Source organism: Glycine soja, chromosome 6 (assembly GCF_004193775.1).
Source record: "Glycine soja cultivar W05 chromosome 6, ASM419377v2, whole genome shotgun sequence".
NCBI lineage: Eukaryota > Viridiplantae > Streptophyta > Magnoliopsida > Fabales > Fabaceae > Glycine > Glycine soja.
In genome coordinates, this window is record NC_041007.1 from 21,562,529 (window position 1) to 21,582,415 (window position 19,887).

General features: G+C 33.8%; 2 protein-coding genes across 2 annotated transcripts; both read right to left on the reverse strand.

Annotated features, from left to right (window-relative positions):
• Window positions 1-5,539: 5,539 nt before the first annotated feature.
• On the reverse strand, window positions 5,540-7,655 carry LOC114416696 (DELLA protein SLR1-like). Its single transcript, XM_028381669.1, has one exon. It carries the CDS (start codon window positions 7,273-7,275, stop codon window positions 5,758-5,760), a length of 1,518 nt encoding a protein of 505 aa, XP_028237470.1. The 5' UTR covers window positions 7,276-7,655; the 3' UTR covers window positions 5,540-5,757.
• A 5,372-nt stretch (window positions 7,656-13,027) lies between these two features.
• LOC114416697 lies at window positions 13,028-14,617 on the reverse strand. The gene has a single exon (XM_028381670.1). It carries the CDS (start codon window positions 14,464-14,466, stop codon window positions 13,273-13,275), a length of 1,194 nt encoding a protein of 397 aa, XP_028237471.1. The 5' UTR covers window positions 14,467-14,617; the 3' UTR covers window positions 13,028-13,272.
• Window positions 14,618-19,887: the final 5,270 nt, after the last annotated feature.

The window sequence follows — 19,887 nt, forward strand, 5'->3', positions numbered from 1 at the left end:
TCGCTCAACGTGCCATACGCGCTTAGCATGACCCATTCACTCAGTAAGCAGCATTTTACGTGAAAGTAGGAAGGGGGAATAAATTATTTAGCTTCCCACAGAGAGCAAAGGCTAAGGTTCATGCAAGAAGAAAGAAAATCAACCATTAGCAACCATTTCATCCCTTCATCTTTATTCTTCTCCATTGTCTCCAGCCCTCTTCACCTTTTTGCAATTGTAAGCCTTTCATGACAATGAGAGGCTAAACCACCCATTATTTGGAGTTTAGTAACCAAACACTCTTGATGTAATGACTCTTACTATCTATTTAATGTTATTTTAGTTTCAGTGACTCTTTTTTGTGCTCATTCTCATGCTTGTGGCTTGATCATCCATATTCATGCTATGTTTTAGGGTTTAGGCATTGAAAAATGTTCATCTCTTAAGAACTAGAAAAGAGCATCTAAATAATTCATCTCTAGGGATAAAATTGTGTTATTTAGCCTGTTGTATGCATCTTCGTTAATAATGCAATTTAACTAGTTTATCTCTTAAGGGATTAGGAAAGGAATTAGGTAAATTAGGCTTTTTCGTATAAGAAATCATGGCTAGAGTATATGAGTAGATGTAGGTGATAATTGGAATAATATTAAATAGAGAAAAATCATTAACATTGCATCAAAAGTAGTTTCAGTAGGCTAAGCCCCAACATATCCGTATTCTGCATCAATCGTCGCTTCACCGCTCGGATTGTTTGTTTTCTTGCCTTGCACGTGCTAGATAATTAGCTTAATTTTATGTCAATTTACTTTTAATATTCCATATCACAAATATTTGAATCAATTCATTAATTGCTTGAAAAATGGATAGACACAACTCTGAGTATAAACAAAGTCCATATGGACTTGACACTCGAACTTCCATTTTACTTTACTTGGAAGAATTGGTGCACTTGCCAATGAGTTAACAAAGAAAAATAAGAATAACAAAAAAAAATTGTTTCCTTTGTTTTTTTTTCAAACAAATAAATAAAATAAGAATAAGAATTAGGTCATTAGAACTCACTATATAAAAGAACTTTTAACCCTAGAGTAGTTTTACAAAACATTTTATGTTCTTTTTTCTTTGACTCTCAAGAACCCTAACAGAGCAATCGAAGGAAGAGCTCTAGAGAGTACCAGAAATGCCACCATGGCTAACGGAGAACGTTTGAGCGACTACATCGAGGTAAAGGATGAGTTACTCACGCTTGGGAATTAGAATGAACATGTATAGGGATCCCTAGAGGATCAATTTTTGGGTTGTTTTATGAAATTCAATTATGTTATTATGTTTTTAATTGTGGATTGATTGTGTTTGACGGACCAATTGGTGTCCCGATGCAAAATTGTTGTAAAATTGATATGTTTTTGTGTTGAGTGTGAATCCTAGGGATTGGGGTTTTTTTTTCTATTTAACATGAATTGTTGAAATTAAGATTATGATTTGAGTGCATAGAATATTCATGTATATGAACTATACCTTTTTCCAAATGATTGAATTACCTTTAAATATTCATGTGTATCAGCGTAACTCTAAGTACTTGTATTAATTCGATTATGAAAAGTAAATTATTTACTATGAAGAATTGTATCCAATGCTTAATATGTAAATTTCCATCACAAGTATCATGTTGTTTCTTCCATGTGAAATAAAAATGTGGCGAAGAAGAAATCAATTCCTTATTGTGACTATGTGTAGCAATTGAGTGAAAAGTCTATCGTATAAATGTTATAGTTTGGCCTTTCCTCCTTTATTCCAATTCATGATTCATGAGTCCCTATTTCATGATTCTGTGTTGGTAATGTTTGTGTAGACATAAGGTATTAAAATGTTTTTTAGCTTCAAAGTCATTTCTTTAGTAAACTTTCAGAAGTTGCATGTCGATCATAAAATTGATTAAAGATTTGTCATTATATGAATATATTTTCAATTGAAATAATTTGGAGATACGAATCCTTAGCCTTGTGATGGTTACTATGTTTAAACCATATAAAATATTCGTATATAAAAGAAAATATATACGTGAAATATTATTTTATATTATTAGTGATAGATAAGTGGTTCCTTTTTTTGCTAGTACACTGTACACATGAGTAGATAATTAAAATCTGCAAGAAAGATTATTTTTAAGTGGTTTATGTAATTTTGATCTAAACCAGAACAATTTGTCATTATATACATGTAGGAAAGCTTTGTTACATGCAGGACTAATTCATTCATGGATTGTGTCTTCTATTATTATTATTATTATTATTATTATTATTATTATTATTATTATTATTATTATTATTATTATTATTATTATTATGTTGTGGTAAGATCTTGAAAATTAATTGTGTTGGAATTTGGAAATATATATGATATTATGCATATGTGTTAGCTATATATTTATGTATGCATAAGAATTTTTGACATGGGATTGTTTTCAAATTTTTATATTGGGATCATGAAATTGAGATTGAAATTGTGTGTAAGGAATAAATTGAATATGTGTTAAATTGTGAGATATTAAAATTGTGGACATGGAGTTTGGTTGTCAATAAGTATGTGGTTAATACTTGAGGTGATATTACTTGTGTTGTAAGTTGTGAATTATACAATAACCCGACTGGTGTTTACCTTGAGAAAAATGTTTATGTGCGAGGTGTTAAAAGGAAAGTGTAGGATTAAAAGTTAGGTGAGGTGTTAAATTGTAGCACATTGTGTTAAATGTGTTTCAAAATAAGTGTAAGGTCATGGGTATTGTATAATTCATGAGCAATGTTTGTATGCAAAAGTTGTTTTAGGAGTTGGACCTGAATGAGGAAGGTGGGGCTCTAATGGATTCTTCGGAGTCTATAGGCATTGGAAAATGTTCATCTCTTAAGAACTGCAAAAGAACATCTAAATAATTCATCTCTAGGGATAGAAAGGTGTTATTTAGCCTGTTGTATGTATCTTCGTTAATTATGCAATTTAACTAGTTTATCTCTTAAAGAATTAGGAGAGAAATTAGGTAAATTAGGCTCTTTTGTGTGAGGAATCATGGTTAGAGTATATGAGTATATGTAGGTGATAATTGGAATTATATTGAATAAAGAAAAATCATTAGCGTGCATCAAGAGTAGTTTTGGTAGGCTAAGCCCCAACATGCCCGTAATCCTGCATCGACCATCACTTTACTGCTTCGAGTGTTTGTTTTTCTCGCACTTGCACATGCTAGCTTATTAGTTTAATTTTATGTCAAATTTACTTTTAATGCCATATGTTACAAATATTCGAATCAATTCATTAATTGCTTGAAAATTGGATAGACACAACTCTAAGTACAAACAAAGTTCATTTGAACTCGACACTCAAACTTTCATTTTACTTTACTAATTGGACAAATTGGTGCACTTGCCAATAAGTTAACAGGTTTCTGAGTGACTAAGTGAGAACAAGAGAAATAGCTCAAGGTCGAGAGTGAGAGTGAGAGTGAGAGGGAGCAAGAGTAAAAAACAAAAAACAATAACCCTATTAAAGATGGCTTTTTAGAAAACAATGTTGAACTCTTAATTTCAACATTAGTTATTAAAGAAATTGACGTCAAAAGGCTGTTTCAACAACGATTTTTCAAAAACCAATGTCAACAAGTTGTAATTATTTACAAAAATGTCACCATATTTTTTAAGACAACAATTTTTATAAAATCGATGTTGATCTCGTGTTGTAAAAGTCTTTTTTTGTAGTAGCATGTTTATTTTTAATGAATGTGAGAAATTGACTCATGTATAAGTGGATAAATATAAAAATGGTTTTTTTTATACATGAGTTGGTATATCTATAAATGTGGTTTGAAACAATTGTTGGCATGATTTTTGTCTAGTGAGATTGTTATTGTGAGAGTGACTACAAGTATATATGCTACTGGTAAGACATTGCATTATATAGTTTTTATACAATTAACATGAGTGATGATTGAAGGATAATGAGTCCATTCTACTTGTAAATATGCTAGGAAAAATTGATTTGTTATGTAATAGGTTAAGATTATTTGTATAAGATGAGTTTTATCTAAAGTGTTAGGTGAGAAAAATCATGGATCTTTATTCATAATTTTGAATAAAATTCATGGAGTCCTTTAAAATCTTAAAAATACATAATGTCCTTTCAAATCTTATAAATTTATACTTTTATAAATTCATTAAAATTCAAACTACAAAACTCTAATTGTAAAAGTCTTTTAAAAAAATGTTAAAAGTTATTACATTCTTACAAAGTCTCTTAAATCCATATGATTTTTTTATATGCCAAAATAACATTTTAAAATCCTAATCCAATACACCCCTAAAGATAACATTTAATTTATTTTTATTATTATTATCATTATAATAAATATTTACGACAATTTCATAAAATCATGATAGTAAAAAAGTTACTATAATTATAAAAAAATATTAATGTTAATTAAATTTAAATTAGAATCACAATATATTTTTGTTATTAATAAATTTGAATTATAAAAAAATATTTATTAGTTAGAATATTTTAATCATGATTGGTTGTTATAATTAGAATAATAATTACCTTAATTAGAATAAAAATATATATTAATATTCTTAATTAATTTTAATTATAATTAATGATTATATTTATAATTTGATGAGAATGAATACGGTGATGTCATTGGTATTTGTCCATGTTGTAAAATCTTATTTTATATGATATAGTAGATAGATGTATCAAATTTGTTAAAAGATCCTTAGACTTTCATTGAAAAAAAATCAAACTTAATTTTTTAATGTGATAAAGTAAGTTATGTGTCATTATATGACTGAATGAGATATAATCCATACTAGTGTATGTTGTTTTTAACATGCACCAAAGTAATATTTTTAATTTTTATTTTTATATAAACATGGCCGATTCAAAGTTTAGATGTGTGTTTAGATGAACATTAATAAAGTTGATTTTGTAAAATTAATTTTGATAAGAATTAACTTTAAAGGAATATGATTTATGTTTGAATGATTTTGATTATAATTGATTTTAAAATAAAATTATGTATATTTTATTTAACCAGATACAAAATTATTTAAAATTACTTCAATTTAAAATCAATTCTGATTTTTTCTCTAATATAAAATTAAATATGTAAAAAAATCTTTAAAATCAATTTTAGACTTAAAATTAGTTTTACTAACATAAAACTAAACCAGCACCACCCAAAAGCTATGAACAGCAACTTCAATTCAACGTTGACAACCGTGTTAGAAAATTTGAACCAAACCTGTAGTCAACCTGTGAGCTAAGTACATGACTTGAGTTTCGGATGGAAAAGCACATAAATAATTGTGGATCCCCCGACCTAAGTTTTCATTTTGGTGGAACAAATATCCTTTCTTAATCACGATAATTATCAAATGAAGTCACATTTGAACCCAATAATGTCATGATCTATTTTCAAATCGCATCCCTCAATTGACCCACACCGACGTCCCCGTCACTTTCATTCGGTTTTAAACAAAAAGAGAAAACCTGCCGCCCAAAACAGCGAAACCCCCAACCAGAGTCGCGTCTGGAAAATTGAAAGGATCGAAAATCCACAAAATAATTTCGCAAAACTGACCATTTCAAAAGAAGAAGAAAAGGAAAAGAAAAAAGAAATAGAGAGGAGAGAGAGAGAGAGAGATAGAGAGAGAAAAATTTACATTATACATCACTCTTGTTTACTAGTTACTACTATAATTAAACAATTTTTCCGTTTCTTGAAACTCATTGCTCGAAACGCAGCGTTTCCCTGTCCTGCATCGGCGCAGCTTGCCAAGCCGAAGCCGCAATGAGAGGGCGGCTATGCCACCCCAAAGTCAAGCATCCTTGATTCTCTTCCACGGAGTACCCTTCAGCAGAGAAAAGAGTCAGCAACATGCTGGCTTGCTTGTACGCGTTTGACCCCAAATGCAGCGGCTTGAAGCCGGCTTTCTCGAGCCGCTCCCTCCACTTAGCCAGCGGCTCGTGCCTCTCGACTCGCGCCGGTCCCTCGCTGCTCACCACGTTGCATATCTCCCTTTGCAGGTACATCTCCGCAAGTGCCTTGTCCGGTTCGACCGGACACGCCTCCAGCGAGTCGAAAACGGTCGAGTAGTAATGCAACGCTTCCGTGAACCGCTCCAAGAACCGGTCCTGGTTGTGGTTCGCTTCCTGTTCTACAACGGAAATAATCTTCGGGTTCAAGCTTCGGATCCAACCCAGCACGGTTTCGATGCCCGAACCTATTGGATCGGAGTCCGAAGCAAGAAGCCGATGCAACTGCATGATGGAGTTAACCGCCACGGCTTCGTTCGGATTCACCTGCAGCATCCACGGCTTCACGTCTTCGAGTCGCCACGCCGCCACGCCACGAAATGCAAATCTAACATTAACCGACCGCGCCAGCTCAGCGAGCCTGAGCCCGATTTCGCGGAGCGTGTCGCGGTTGTCAGATGAGGGAGGCCCAATGCCCGTGAGCCTCAACAACGGAGGCCCACCGGGCCGAAGCGCCAGGGCCTGAATCAGCGCGGGCCACTGGAGCCCCTGCATGAGATTGAAGTCAATCACGTGGACACAATCATGACCGTTGAAAGCTTCTAAAATAGCCTGATTCGCCGTGAAGTGCGCGAACTTCAAGTAAGGGCAGGCCTCGTAGTAGTGGTGGTAGAGTACGTTGTCCTCGTACGGATACGAGGACGACGACAACGTTTGAAACACGCCTTGCCCTAAGATGCGACGGCGCAAGGCATCGATGAAATATCCAGCGACTTTACCGATTCCGATGTTGGTGTTCACGTGAGCCAACAGCCCCTGCATGTTCTCGATGAGGGAGCCCGCGAATGCGAGGTCACCACGTTGCACGGAATCCGCACAGGTCATCAGCGTGTGGACGAGTCTTATCCCTGAGTCTTCTTCCATTGTTACCAGCGTTGGTTTGTGGTTTTGATTCTGATCCGTGTCGAGATCGAGAAAATCCGAGAAATCGTAGGGCAACGACGCCGTTTGGTCGAACTCGGAGAGAAGCGTGTCGACCCAGGAACCTATGTCGGAGGGGTTGTAGAAGACTGTATCGGAGGCCAGCTGAGATATGTTATTGTTGGTTGATGAGTTCACAATGTCCATCACGTTCTCTAAACGCTCCATGTTTTCTGCCACGTGTTGCAGCTCCGATGAACGGACTTTGTAGCCGAAACCGGCGAGGTCGCCGTCGATGTCCCAACTCTTGCTTCCGCTGGAACTGCCGTTGGAGGAAGATGAAGCCATTTTCACAGATCAACTTAAAAGATGAAATGAAAGAAAATTAATTAATTAATTCCCTACTCTCTCAAGCAGGTTTTAGTTTTAGGTTTGTTGACATAAAGAGAATTGTGGACAGAGATAGATAGAAAGAAAGAATTGATTTATGGCACTGATCGAGGAGAGGAGAGGAGGGGTTGTGGTTGGGACTTGGGAGTGAAAAGTGAGTGATGAAAAGGAAGGAGAGAAAGAGAAAGAGAAAGAGAAAGAGGGAGAAAGGGATGTGTGAGGAAATTAACGGAGAAGTTGCCTTGTATAATGTATGACCATGATGCGTGATGCTACTTGCTAGTTTGTGTTAAGTAGCTATCAGCAGTACTAATGCATCAAATTGAAAGATACTACTACTACGACACTACTTATATAATTCGTGGCCCTTTTTTTAAAAGGTACCCCTAATGCCACGGTAACGTGCCTTTGATTTTTAGTAGCCTAAAAGGTGGCAAAGGTGGCCAAGTAGATGTTATGATGCCCAGTCTCATCTTGGGGTTTTGGGAGGGGCATTGACGCCAACAAGTGGCGTCTGGGTCTACTACCGCGGTACCACCATTCACAATTGTGATTTGTGTGGATTTCTGGGGCCAGACCCCAAAAGTACAACACCCTGTGAAAACAGTCAATTACTCTAGTTTACTTGACCTACCCATCAAGGTATAAAATTTTAAATGGCAATGTAATCATATGCTAATTCCAACTTGCTCTCACTGTAATTTCACATGTAACTTTTTTTTTTTTTTTTTACTATGACACTCATACTTTTTTTATTAGGTTAGAGGTAATGAGTGTTTTTTAATACCTGGTTGTAGCTGAAAAAAAATAATTTTATACATAAAAAAAATTAAACAAAAATTTTCTCACTAAATAAATTATTTTCATTCATGTGAGTATAATAAGATCCTCTACTAAACCAATCATTTGAATTACTACGAGGCTAATAGCAAGTATTCATCCATTAATCCCTATTTGAAAATTAGACCGACTAGTTTTAGTGAATCTCTCTTCCTATTCTAATCACATTTTTTTAATCATAGAATTCGAATTCAAGAAATTAATTAAAAGGCGATTAAATTCAATTTCAGTCGGATAAACTACATGTTACTACATGCTGCTCGGTTTTGTTTCTATTGGTTTATTTGATTTCCTACAGCTGCTATGCATGCAGGTAATTTTTCTTTCTGCTTTTTTTTTTTTTTTTTGGTGTTGATTTGGAACATGAGAATCTGACACTTGACAGCCCTTGGTTTCACGAGTTTCGCTTCATGTAGCACTCACGGAATGCTGCAGTGCAGATGAACTGTACCTCACAGTGTTCTCATAAAAAAATTAATTAAAACACACATCAAAGCATTTTACGTTTTAATTGGACATTGGGTTTGATTTGGATACCCGACCCTGGTGGCAGAGGTTGATGGGTCATATTTAGGTTTCCCAGTTTCCACAATATCTATTTGTGATGCCCATTATCTGCAGTGCACTAATTGGAGAATGCTAATTCATTTTTCTGAAAAACATTTAGCGTTGTCACTGTCGTTTGCCTCAAATCATTAGTTTTCCAGGATAGGATGCACGTTACAAATTTAATCAATGCCGAAAAACCCTTCTTTATTTTTAGTGTAATGAACTCAACGTTAAATTGTCATTGTCTTAGTACTTATTACTGTCCCAGTTAATTAGATTTATATTTAAGGCTGTGAAGTTAAAATATGCTGCAATGTAATGTCACTTGTGTATTGCTCTTACTGGAAAGTTTTGAGTGAATCTCTCTTTGTATGCTTGTCCTTTTCTAGACTGTGTAAGCTAATAATGTGCACGTTTTGTGCAATGCCCTTGTTCACATAAGGTTGTTTTTGATTGATCAAACTTTCTACAACTGGTGGATGGCCTTTTTCCAAATTTGTGTTTCTATTTGAAGTGTCCCTCTTTCTCTGCTACAAGTCCTTTCCCTACTTGCTTGATGCATGAAAGCTAATTTACTTTGAGAAAAAAAAAAAGATTAATTTACATTGTTAGGGAGCCCAAAGGTACAGTCTTTTTCTTCATGGGTATGATGTTATAGTAATTAGAATATTCCCCTTAGAGCCATGCGTCACAGAAAGGCATCTACGGGTATATTTGCTGCTAAATCATTTTAAAAACTATAGCATCCAACGTCACATGAAGTAACATTTAACAACGTATTAAACTATGAGATTAATAGGGTAATCAGGACAAGATATAAATTAGTTACTAACTTAATTGCGTTATTTACAACTCAGCTACTTAAAAAATTTGTGTAACCAGCCTGCCTTGGCGCTATATAACAACATGTATGTTACGAGATTAAGAAAATTAGTTGTATAGTGTGTTTGGATTAGATTCATAATATGTTTGGTTTAGATTCACTTCTAGCATAATTGATTAAAAAATCAAGGTAAGAGAGAAGCAATAAACAGTTGTTGCAACCTTTTCATGGTGTTATCATGATTTTATGAACTAGAGAATCAATTTTTGAGTTTTTATCTAAATCTATTATCATTTTACATTGAAAGTTAAAGATTTAGATGTAATTTTATTCTTTCTATCTTATTCAATCTTTAATTTTGATTCATATATTTTAAAATTGAGACATTTAATCTTCTTATTTTATAAAATTTGTAAGTTTGATCCTTATATTTCAAAATATAAATATTTGATCCTCGTATTTAAGAAAATTCATAATTTTTGTTTAATATTTAATTTTGTATGTATTTTGTTTCTTTTATTTCTTACTTTGTAATCAATCAATTCATTTATTGAGGGTACCTTAAATGGAAACATTAGTTCTTAGAATTTAATTGGACAAAAACAAAGCATACAAAAAATTAAAAATTTGATCAAAATTGTAAATTTTAAAAATAAAATAATTAAATGTTTTTATTTTAAAATTAATAGATTAAAATTATGAATTTTTAAAATGTGAAGATTAAACATCTCAAACTTAAAATAAAAAAAACTAAAATTATGAATTAAACAAATAGAAAGAATAGAATTGCATTTAAGCCAAAGTTAAAATAACATAATTGCTTCCACTTTTTTTTCACCTTAATTTTTTAATCATAATCAATCTTGGTAGCTATCCAAACTTAATACTAGAAAATATAAACCACAAATCTAATTATATATACCCTCAATCATTCTCACAAAGACGTAGACATTCAGGCATTGCATTAGAATAGCCAAGAGTCAATTGTTAATTAACTCGACGAGTCAATTTTAGACAGCGTCTAGCTTACATTATGATGTTCTTGCTGCTATATGTGTATGTTTTGAGGACCTCTAGAGCGATAATTATCGTGTTCTCTCGCATTAATTCAATTGTATATTTTATATATTCTCTTGCAATCCTTTTTATTTTTTTTGGAGAGAATCTCTTTCATCCTATGAATTCGGAATAATAAAGCATGAATTTTCAAGCATATAATATAAGCAATTATTGAGAGGGAGAAACAGAGAGATCAATGGACTTTAATGTAACAAAAGGTCATTACACGTTGCTATGCTCAAGAAGGGATTATATTAGAGTGTAATTCAATAAACAACTTATGCCAATCAAAAAGCGTAAAAGCCATTACTAGTGTACGTGGATGACTAATGTGGTCCACATATTAGGGACCATTTCAGAAGCCCAAAAAGGCTAAAATATCAGGATTGCTTAGGTGAAAAAAACAATCGTTTTCTAGGAATTTGAAAGTGAAAGTAAAAATCATCGGCATATAATATATAAGAGAAATTAAAAAAATTGAAACAGGGACTTGAGATAACAAAAAATATAATGTAATAAATATTAGGTTTAATTAGTTATTTAGTTTTTATAATTATACAAAAATTATTTTTTAGTTGATCTCTACTTAAAAATTATCTATTTTAGTCTTTATATATATATTATTTTTAATTTTTTTAATTCCTATAAACTTAGATGATAGAGACTAAAGGGATCAAAACAGTATATATATCCAAGGAGTAAAATTAATTAAAAATGTTATCTGTAAGTACCAAAATATATTATTTTTAAATATTGAAACTAATTAAAATGTAAAATTTGTCCAACGACATGAATTAAATAAGTAGTTAAACTTTATTATCATCGATCATCGCTTATTTTATACTTTTATATAAATAAAGTATTGCTATGCATAAAAGGTGGTTTGTTTTTAAGCCTAGGAGTTCTCGAGGGCTTCTTAAAATTGATTCTAGTTCCTCAAATAGGAAACGATTGTGAGCTGTAAAGTGTGGTCCAAGAAGTTACCATGAAAATTTGGGACCATTTACATAGCTCAAAGTGCACGGACTTAAGAGAAATATTGCCACCAGCATCGAGGAAATAGAATGAGGCCACGTTAAGTGTGTGTGAGAATCAAGAACATTTTTAATTTAATTCAAGTTACTACCTCTGATTGTGTTAGAAAATAATCTTGTGTGCGTGTGTGTATGATAAGGAAGAGAGAGGGAAGCTGTTGGGACCAAATACCAAAGGATTTTTCTCTGTCCGTGAGAACATGCAATGTTTGGAACAATCGAGTCTATAATTTGCCTCCATTCCGTTCCTTTTGCTGACACAATCACGTTATTGCATCTCCTCTATTTGATACAGAACAAGTAGGTGAGAAAAGGAGAGAAAGGGAAATTGGTTCATTGTTAGATGTGGACATGGCTCGAGATTTCAATTTTCTTTAATGGATATCCATCATACCCTTTTGAGTGGAATTTAAATTTGGTTAAACCATCCTTAGCTTTTCCTTCACTAAGATTTGCACGAAACTGGCCTTTAAGTTGAAGCTATTTAATCACACCATCTTTTCCCAATTCCTACCACTTGAATATATCATAATAAAAAATAAAGGTTTTGCATCACTTTCAAGTAGCGTGTTTGCAGAAACTTTAACCTTATTTCGCACTTTGGATTCTATTATAGGTGAATAACAGTCTAATTATACTTCCCACAGTAATTTTCCCTTCATTTTCAATACCATATACTATTGCTAATCCAGCAAATGGTTTTTCATAAGAATTAAGTTAAATTACTCAGTAGCCTTCTAAACTTTTTAAAAAAATTTAAATAGGTTTCTAAACTATTTTTTATTTAATTGAGTCTTTAAACTAAACAAAAAAAGATTTCTAGAGTTATTCTTTTAGGACTTAAAACAACCATAAAATGACAATTTATTGTAATTTTAGAGATCCTACAGAATCAATTAAAAAAAACTTTACAAAATCAGGAATCTATTTTTTTTATATAAAAAAATAGAAACCTATTTAAAAATTTACATATATTTTAAGAATATACTGAATAATTTAACCTAAAATATAATAATTCTTTTCACACTTTGGATACTCTACTAAATTGAAGGTTCAGGTATATATGATCAGAGCTATCATATGGCCCAAAACTAGCATTATTCTGAATCACAAATTGAGTACCATAGATTATATATAGTCTATATTTCATTAGGAAAGGTCTATCTCATATGATTTAACATATGATTTAACAGAGAAAGAGAATGTATGAATATTATAAACTCTTTAATATTGTATTTAATTTTTATAAATAAAAAAATAGTATAAATTTCATTTATTATTATTTGAATTTAATCTTTGATAAAAATAATTCTTATAAGATTTTATTTATTTTTAGGTCAAACTCAAAATTCATCATAATCATTTTGGCCTGATGAACATGAGAGTTAATACATAAAAAATAACATTTCACCCACTAAACGGATTTGATATATAAACTCATTTATTCAGTTACACTATTATAATCATATTTACGTAGCTTTCCATCCTGAGCTTTTAGACTAGTATACATGCTTATGGACAATTGACATGCCGAAAGGAAGCAAAAAAGAAAAAGGAAAAAAGAAAACAGAAAAACCAAACCAAAACAAGTCTAAAAAAAAAGAGTAACATAACATGTTGGATGTTCCACATTTTTATTTATGTTTGATATCATGGCAAGGTGAGTCCAGAGGAGAAGCTTATACCAGCCATGTTCCAACCCTTCATTTTGCAATCAGGGAGAGGCATCCACGTCCACCGGTTCCACTTTGTATCAAAAGAGAGCCACGTCATGTCCCAAACACCTTCACAATTAGACACCAACGCAGCCCTAACGACACCGTTTTTCTCTTCTAAGCAACCCATCATTGCTGCATAAGGCTTCTCAATCACACCAGGAACCGCAGACACAAACTCCCACTTTCTTCCGTCTAAACTCAAACCCCAAAGCTCCACCCTCTTCAACACCCTCACGTTCCTCGTGTTCCCACCCTCCGATTTCACAACCATCATGTACCCATCACCGTACACGTGTAACATGTCCATCACGTTCCCCCAACTAAATCCAACCGTCAGATCGTCATTAGCCCCAGCCACGTTGAATCTCGGCCGTAGAACTACGGACTTATCGCACTCATCTGGCATCGTCGCGACCAGAACGCTCTCCATAGGCCCGTGAACCACGTTGAGAAACACGTGACCCGCGCCACGTGGCGAAAACGAAAACGAAAACTCATTAGTATTAGTATTTTCCTCAGCCTCCGTTGACCTCCACGTGTCGGTTCTGGACTCGTACACGAACAACACGGGGCGGTTGTCAACGAACTCAGCGAACATGAAGCGGAAATGGCCCGAACCGGTTGGGTCGGTGACGAGCTTCATCCCGGAGCGTCTCCAGGAAGAGGTGCCACGTGGACCTAACGGAGAGGGAGGGATCTTCTTAACGGTGACGGAGATTAGGTTAACGGCGACGACTTCGCGAACGGTGTTGGAGGCGAAGAGGAAGACGTTGTTTGAAGCGGCGAGGAAGTAGAGGTCCTCGCCGTGGAATTGGATTGGTTTGAGAAGCTCCGATATGGGGATGCGGAACCAGCGGTCGGAGCTCCGGTCGGTGAAGGAGTGGAGAGCGGCGTCGCGGAGCCACCGTTTTTTGTAGACGAAGAGCCACGTGGTGGAGGTGGATAAACTGTTGTACTGGCGAACGAAGGTGTTGTCGGAGATTATTCTGGAGAAGGATTTGTTTAGGAGTTTTAAGCGAATGATTTCGGGGAGTACGAGGGAGAGGAAGATGTTTTGGATGAGTTCTTGTGGGAGGAGGCAGAGGCCAATGGCGTTTTTTGTTGTTGAGTTTCGGTGGTCATCCATGTAAAGAGAAAGTGGAGTAATTTAGTGGTTTTGAGTTTCAGGTGGGCGTGGGTGGGGTTGTGGGATGAAAAATTTATACGATAAAGTCATGGTAGAGACTATCAATGATTGTAGATAAGTTGACAATAAAAGTCAAATTTCTGGGAGACAATAGTAACTTTGACTCCAAAAAATATGAACAGTTATAAAATTATACGAGTAAAAAGTAATTTTGCTAATACATCGTGAGTCTTTCTCTTCGGTTCATTTTATTTTATCAGTTGGATTTTTGCATTGGAATATAAGTAGCAATATTTTCAAATGCAAACTAAATATATATGATATTTTTGGATATTTAAAGAATCGAAACTTATAAACATATATTTCAGTCCTACACTGGCATGAATTTGTGTTTAACTTTATGGAAACAATTGCCCTACTAATTTTTTAGATTTTTTTATTTACATAATAAGTGTGTATAATTATTAATCATCTTTATAATTTAAAATGTAGTAAAATAATTCTATTCATACTATGAATATTGTTTCCACAAATTTATTTTTAGTCACACTCTTTTTATTTTCTCAATTAAATATTTATATTATTATTTCTTTTCATTTTTAGATGTATACTAAAAAATTATATTATTATTGCGTGCATATATATATATATATATATAATATTTGAAAGTTTTTAATTATCTATCATTTTCAACCTACTTTCTTTTATCACCATTTTTTAATTAAATTTCAATATTTTTTTCATAATCTTAAATCAAAATTTAAGTTATACATTTAAATTAAAAAAATAAATCATATATTAAATTATATTTATTCTTTTTTGTTATCATGTTATTAGTATAAAATATCTACCAACTTTATACATGACTAATTTCTATTATATTCTTTTTTATTTTAATTATGTTTTTTTTTTTCATTCATAAGATTCGAACTTGAATTCTTGTTAAAGAGAATCAAGTCTAATATCACCCAAGCCAATAACTTGTTGATTAATTATATTTATTTATTGTGAATTCCCACAGCTAAAAAATTTTAGATCTCTTATTCGTCCTACATGAGAACCAAAGATCCTAATCAAGAGGATTAAAAAAAATAGAAGAAAAATAGTAAGTGTCTGAGTGTGGTTGGGTTTTGACAAGGATGTGGGATGATGAGGTTTGGACAAGGACGTTTGGATTTGACAAAATATTTTAAGGCCACATAGGACAAGCCTCCCACAAGGATCCTAATTAAACTATAGCCATCGTCATGGGCGGTGTCGTTGCTAGCCATTTTGACTCGTTAGATGGGGAAATTTTGTGTTGAGGTTACTGGCAGGGGTGTTGCGTGAGGAGGGTTTTTAAATGGTTTGAGGGAGTGTTGAACTATACACTATAAAGTTTGATTTTTTATTTTTATTTTTATTTTTTTTTTAAATGTGGAATTATTGAATTAGGAATAAGAAGCATGAAAAAGAGAATGAATGAGAACCAGTAGTAGTGTCAAGGCGTTCCCCAAATAAAGGTCCTCAGCACCCCACGCGTGCTATGTTGTAGTGGGTGGATGAGTCATGCTGCCTAGTCAACAAAATGGAAATGACGTTGAATCTGACTTTGCCTCTCCTAATGACGTGACGACAATGAGATTAATTAATCGGTAAAGTTTAGGTCGAAGCGTAGTGGACTTTGGGCCTTTACTTCATGCACTTCTCATTTGTTTCAATATCCATAAACTACCCTTCTGATGTTTTTAATTTTTCTTTCTTCAACCTTTGTCCTAAAAGCAGCTGACCTACTCCCAACACCTTATTCCATTTTCATTCGAGTATGTTTTCCGTGAAGGTTGTGTCGGCATAGACGTTGTTATATCCATCAAATGTTACAAACATTAGTTGTTTTGGGGCATCTTGCATAGCTCTGTTGAGGTCAGGTCGAGGTAGCATCTGCATTCTGTGTGTAGCTCCTTCGAAGGTTGGGTGGAGATAGACACTATAGGTAAGTGGTTGTTTTGACTCTTATGCTAGCTAGGTTCGGGTTTTGTTTGAAGAACTTATTCCGAAAAGCAATTGTGGCTAACTCTTTTGGAAAAGGCTTTCCAAAACACTTGTACCACTATTACAAAAAAGTCTTTCCATATATAATTATTATCCGAAATTGGCATTCCAGAATGGCTCAACACAGATTCCATAATAGCCACTCCATAACTTTCATACTAGACTTCTAGAGAGCCTATTCCAGAAAGTGAGTGTTTTAGAAAGTAATCTGGAATGCTTATTTTGGAATGCATAGTATAACTTTCCGGAACAACTCTTCCATAACTGCTTAAATACGCTTCCAGAAATCATTATCTAAAAGGAATTTTAGGAAAAAATGATTTGGAACGCCCGTTCTGGAATCTATAGTATACATTTATGGAACGCTCTTTTGTAACTATACTAATGGGTTCTAGATAAACTTTTCCAGAAAGTAATTTTTTTTATAAAAAAAATAAACATTTGGAATGCCCATTCCGAAATGGTAAATATATTTTTTGAAAAATGCTTTCCATAACACTCCTAATAGCCTTCCAAAAAAAGTTTTCTATAACACTACTATAGCCTTTTAGAAAATGCGTTCCATAACACTACTAATAGCCTTCCAAAAACCTTTTTCCATAACTACCTTCCGAAAAAGCATTTTCCATAACATTGCTAATAGCCTTTCGGAAACCTTTTTCCATAACATTGCTAATAGACTTCCAGAAAACGTTTTCCATAACACTTAATAGCCTTCCAAAAAATGTCCGTCCTATCACATGCCTAAGGCTGGTCGTCGTAGTTGCAACAACTATTGCGTGAATGAGGGACTTCGGATGGGATTTTTCGACTAAGGGAAAGGGGTGCTAGGCGGTCCTGTGGGATGTAGGGGCTTTTCTAATCGAAGAGAGGTGTTAGGGTTCAGGAAATTGGGGAAGGGAGTGATGAGGGTAGTGATGAGGGGAGAGCTGAGATCAATTATCATGGATAATTTTGTCCACTCACATAAAACAATAAGGGCAGGAAGCAAGTATGGGTGTGCAGGAAGCAAAGGCCTGGACTTTGTTGCGACTTTGAGTCTAAACTCAAGTGTGGTTAACTTTAATCAATCGCTTAAAATTGGGCTATAGGCTCAATGCTGCATGAGTCTATGACACTTGTATTGTCTAGAAAAATTTGAGTCCAATGCCTATTGAAGGTGGGTGAAATTGTAGTGTTTCTTCCAACACCCTCATAAAGATTAAGGAACACTCCCTTTACATTCCTAACATTTCTAGACATTCCTAACATTTCTAGAATGTAAACGGAGTGTTCCTTTTTTCTTTTTTATGGGGTTCAAGAAGTTTTAGCTGTCAACTTGTAAAGGGTGTCTGATTCTTGAGTAAGTTGGCTTAAATGCTTATTTTTTTCTCTGTTTCTCTATGATTCTAAGTCTAAAAACTCATATATTTTTCTTTTTCTTGTAAAATACTTGCTAGATTTTGGGTTAAGCTAATAAAAGTGATATCCTAGCTCTATTCTAAGCATTTTTGAATTTGAAGCTAAGAGGTCAGCGAGGTTCTTTCATTTTCTTTTCATGTTATTTGATGATTTGAGAGTGTCGCAACGTGGGTCATGATGGGACGACGATAAAAAAAGATAGAGAGAATGTTTTCCAAAAAATAAAAATGGGGAGTCGTCACCAATGTTTATTTAAGAAAAACGTTGGAAAAACCAAAAGATAAGGAATGATCTACGATTTGAGAAAAAAGATTCTAGAGTTGTTTACGCACAAGAAAGGTGTTAGCACCCCATGCATTCATCATGAAGACGACAACCTTTAATCGAGTGTGATAAAAATAAAGTGATTTTTTAAATTATTTTATCTTCCCTTGAGAACATGAATTATGTTTGTTATATTTTTGTTTATTTAGAAAAAGAAAGAAAATTTTTATTTTTAGAAAAAAAGGGATTTTATGGTGTTTTAGTTTTTTAGGTTGACAAGGGATTTACCCTCGCTCTTACGTATCCCTAGGTGCAATGAGGAAATCAGACCTACATAGTTCTTTGGGTAGAAAACAACTTATTGTTGGATCGAGTGACCTCAGAATAATTAACAAGGGGGGTTGAATTAATTATTCCTAAACCTTTACCAATTAAAAATTACTCTTTTAAGGCTTTTACTTATGTTGTTAAGAGAATATGGAGTAGAAGAGAAACTTAACAAAAAGTAAAAGCGGAAATTAAATGCACAGCAGAAAGTAAAAGAGTAGGGAAGAAGGAAACAAACACACAAGGATTTTTATACTGGTTCGGCAATAACCCGTGCCTACCTCCAGTCCCCAAGCGACCTGCAGTCCTTGGGATTTCTTTCAACCTTGTAAAAATCCTTTTACAAGCAAAGATCCACAAGGGATGTACCCTCCCTTGTTCTCTTTGAACCTAGTGGATGTACCCTCCACTAGAACTGATCCACAAGAGATGTACCCTCTCTTATTCTCAGTCAAACCCAAGTAGATGTACCCTCTACTTGTACCACAAAGGATGTACCCTCCAATGTGTTAAGACAAAGATCTCAGGCTGTTACACCTTTGATACTTTGTAAATGAGGATACAAAAGAATTCTTAGGCGGTTAAACCTTTGAACGCTTTTGTATTAGGGAATGTGAAGAATCAAAAGAATTCTCAGACTGTGTTGTGTTGAATTCTTTAACAAGGAAGAAGGGAGACACAAAAGAATTCAGGCGGTTAGTCCTTCCTTCTTTTGGAAAAGAGAGAAGAGAGACACAAAAAGAATTCAGACGGTTAGTCCTTGGCGAATTGTTTTTGGCAAAGGGAGAAGAGAATGAAAAGATGAATAGCACAAGTTTTCAAGGTTTAGAAAACCAGAAAACTTCAGAAAGCTTTTGGTACAAAAGAAGAAGAAGAAGAAGAACTTCAAAGAGATTTCAAGGCTTGTAAAGGATTGTAAGAGTTTGTTAGAAAGATTGATTTTTAAAATACAAAACAAAGTCTTGCTTTTATAGACTCTTCATGTCTGGTCAAGAAGGCCATTCAGAAGAGTTATAACTTTTAGAAAAACTTAAAACCCATTTGAAAAAGTCAAAACCTTTTTGAAGAGTTACATCTTTAGATTTTTCAAAAACAGTCACTGGTAATCGATTACCAAATAAGTGTAATCGATTACACAAAGCTTTTGAGTGAAAGGATGTGACTCTTCACATTTAAATTTGAATTTCAACGTTCAAGGGCACTGGTAATCGATTACCAAAACATTGTAATCGATTACAGCCTTTTGAAAATATTTAAAACGTTGTAAATTCAGTTTGAAAACTTTTTCAAACTCTTTTAGCTATTGGTAATCAATTACCAGAGAGTAAAAGCTCTTTGATAAAGGTTTTGTCAAAAACTCATGTGCTATTCAAAGTTTTGAAAAAACTTTTTAATACT

Bases quoted from the DNA above. Each gene is read 5' to 3' on its own strand.
- LOC114416696 (XM_028381669.1), bottom strand. From the start codon at position 7,275: ATGGCTTCATCTTCCTCCAACGGCAGTTCCAGCGGAAGCAAGAGTTGG.
- LOC114416697 (XM_028381670.1), bottom strand. From the start codon at position 14,466: ATGGATGACCACCGAAACTCAACAACAAAAAACGCCATTGGCCTCTGC.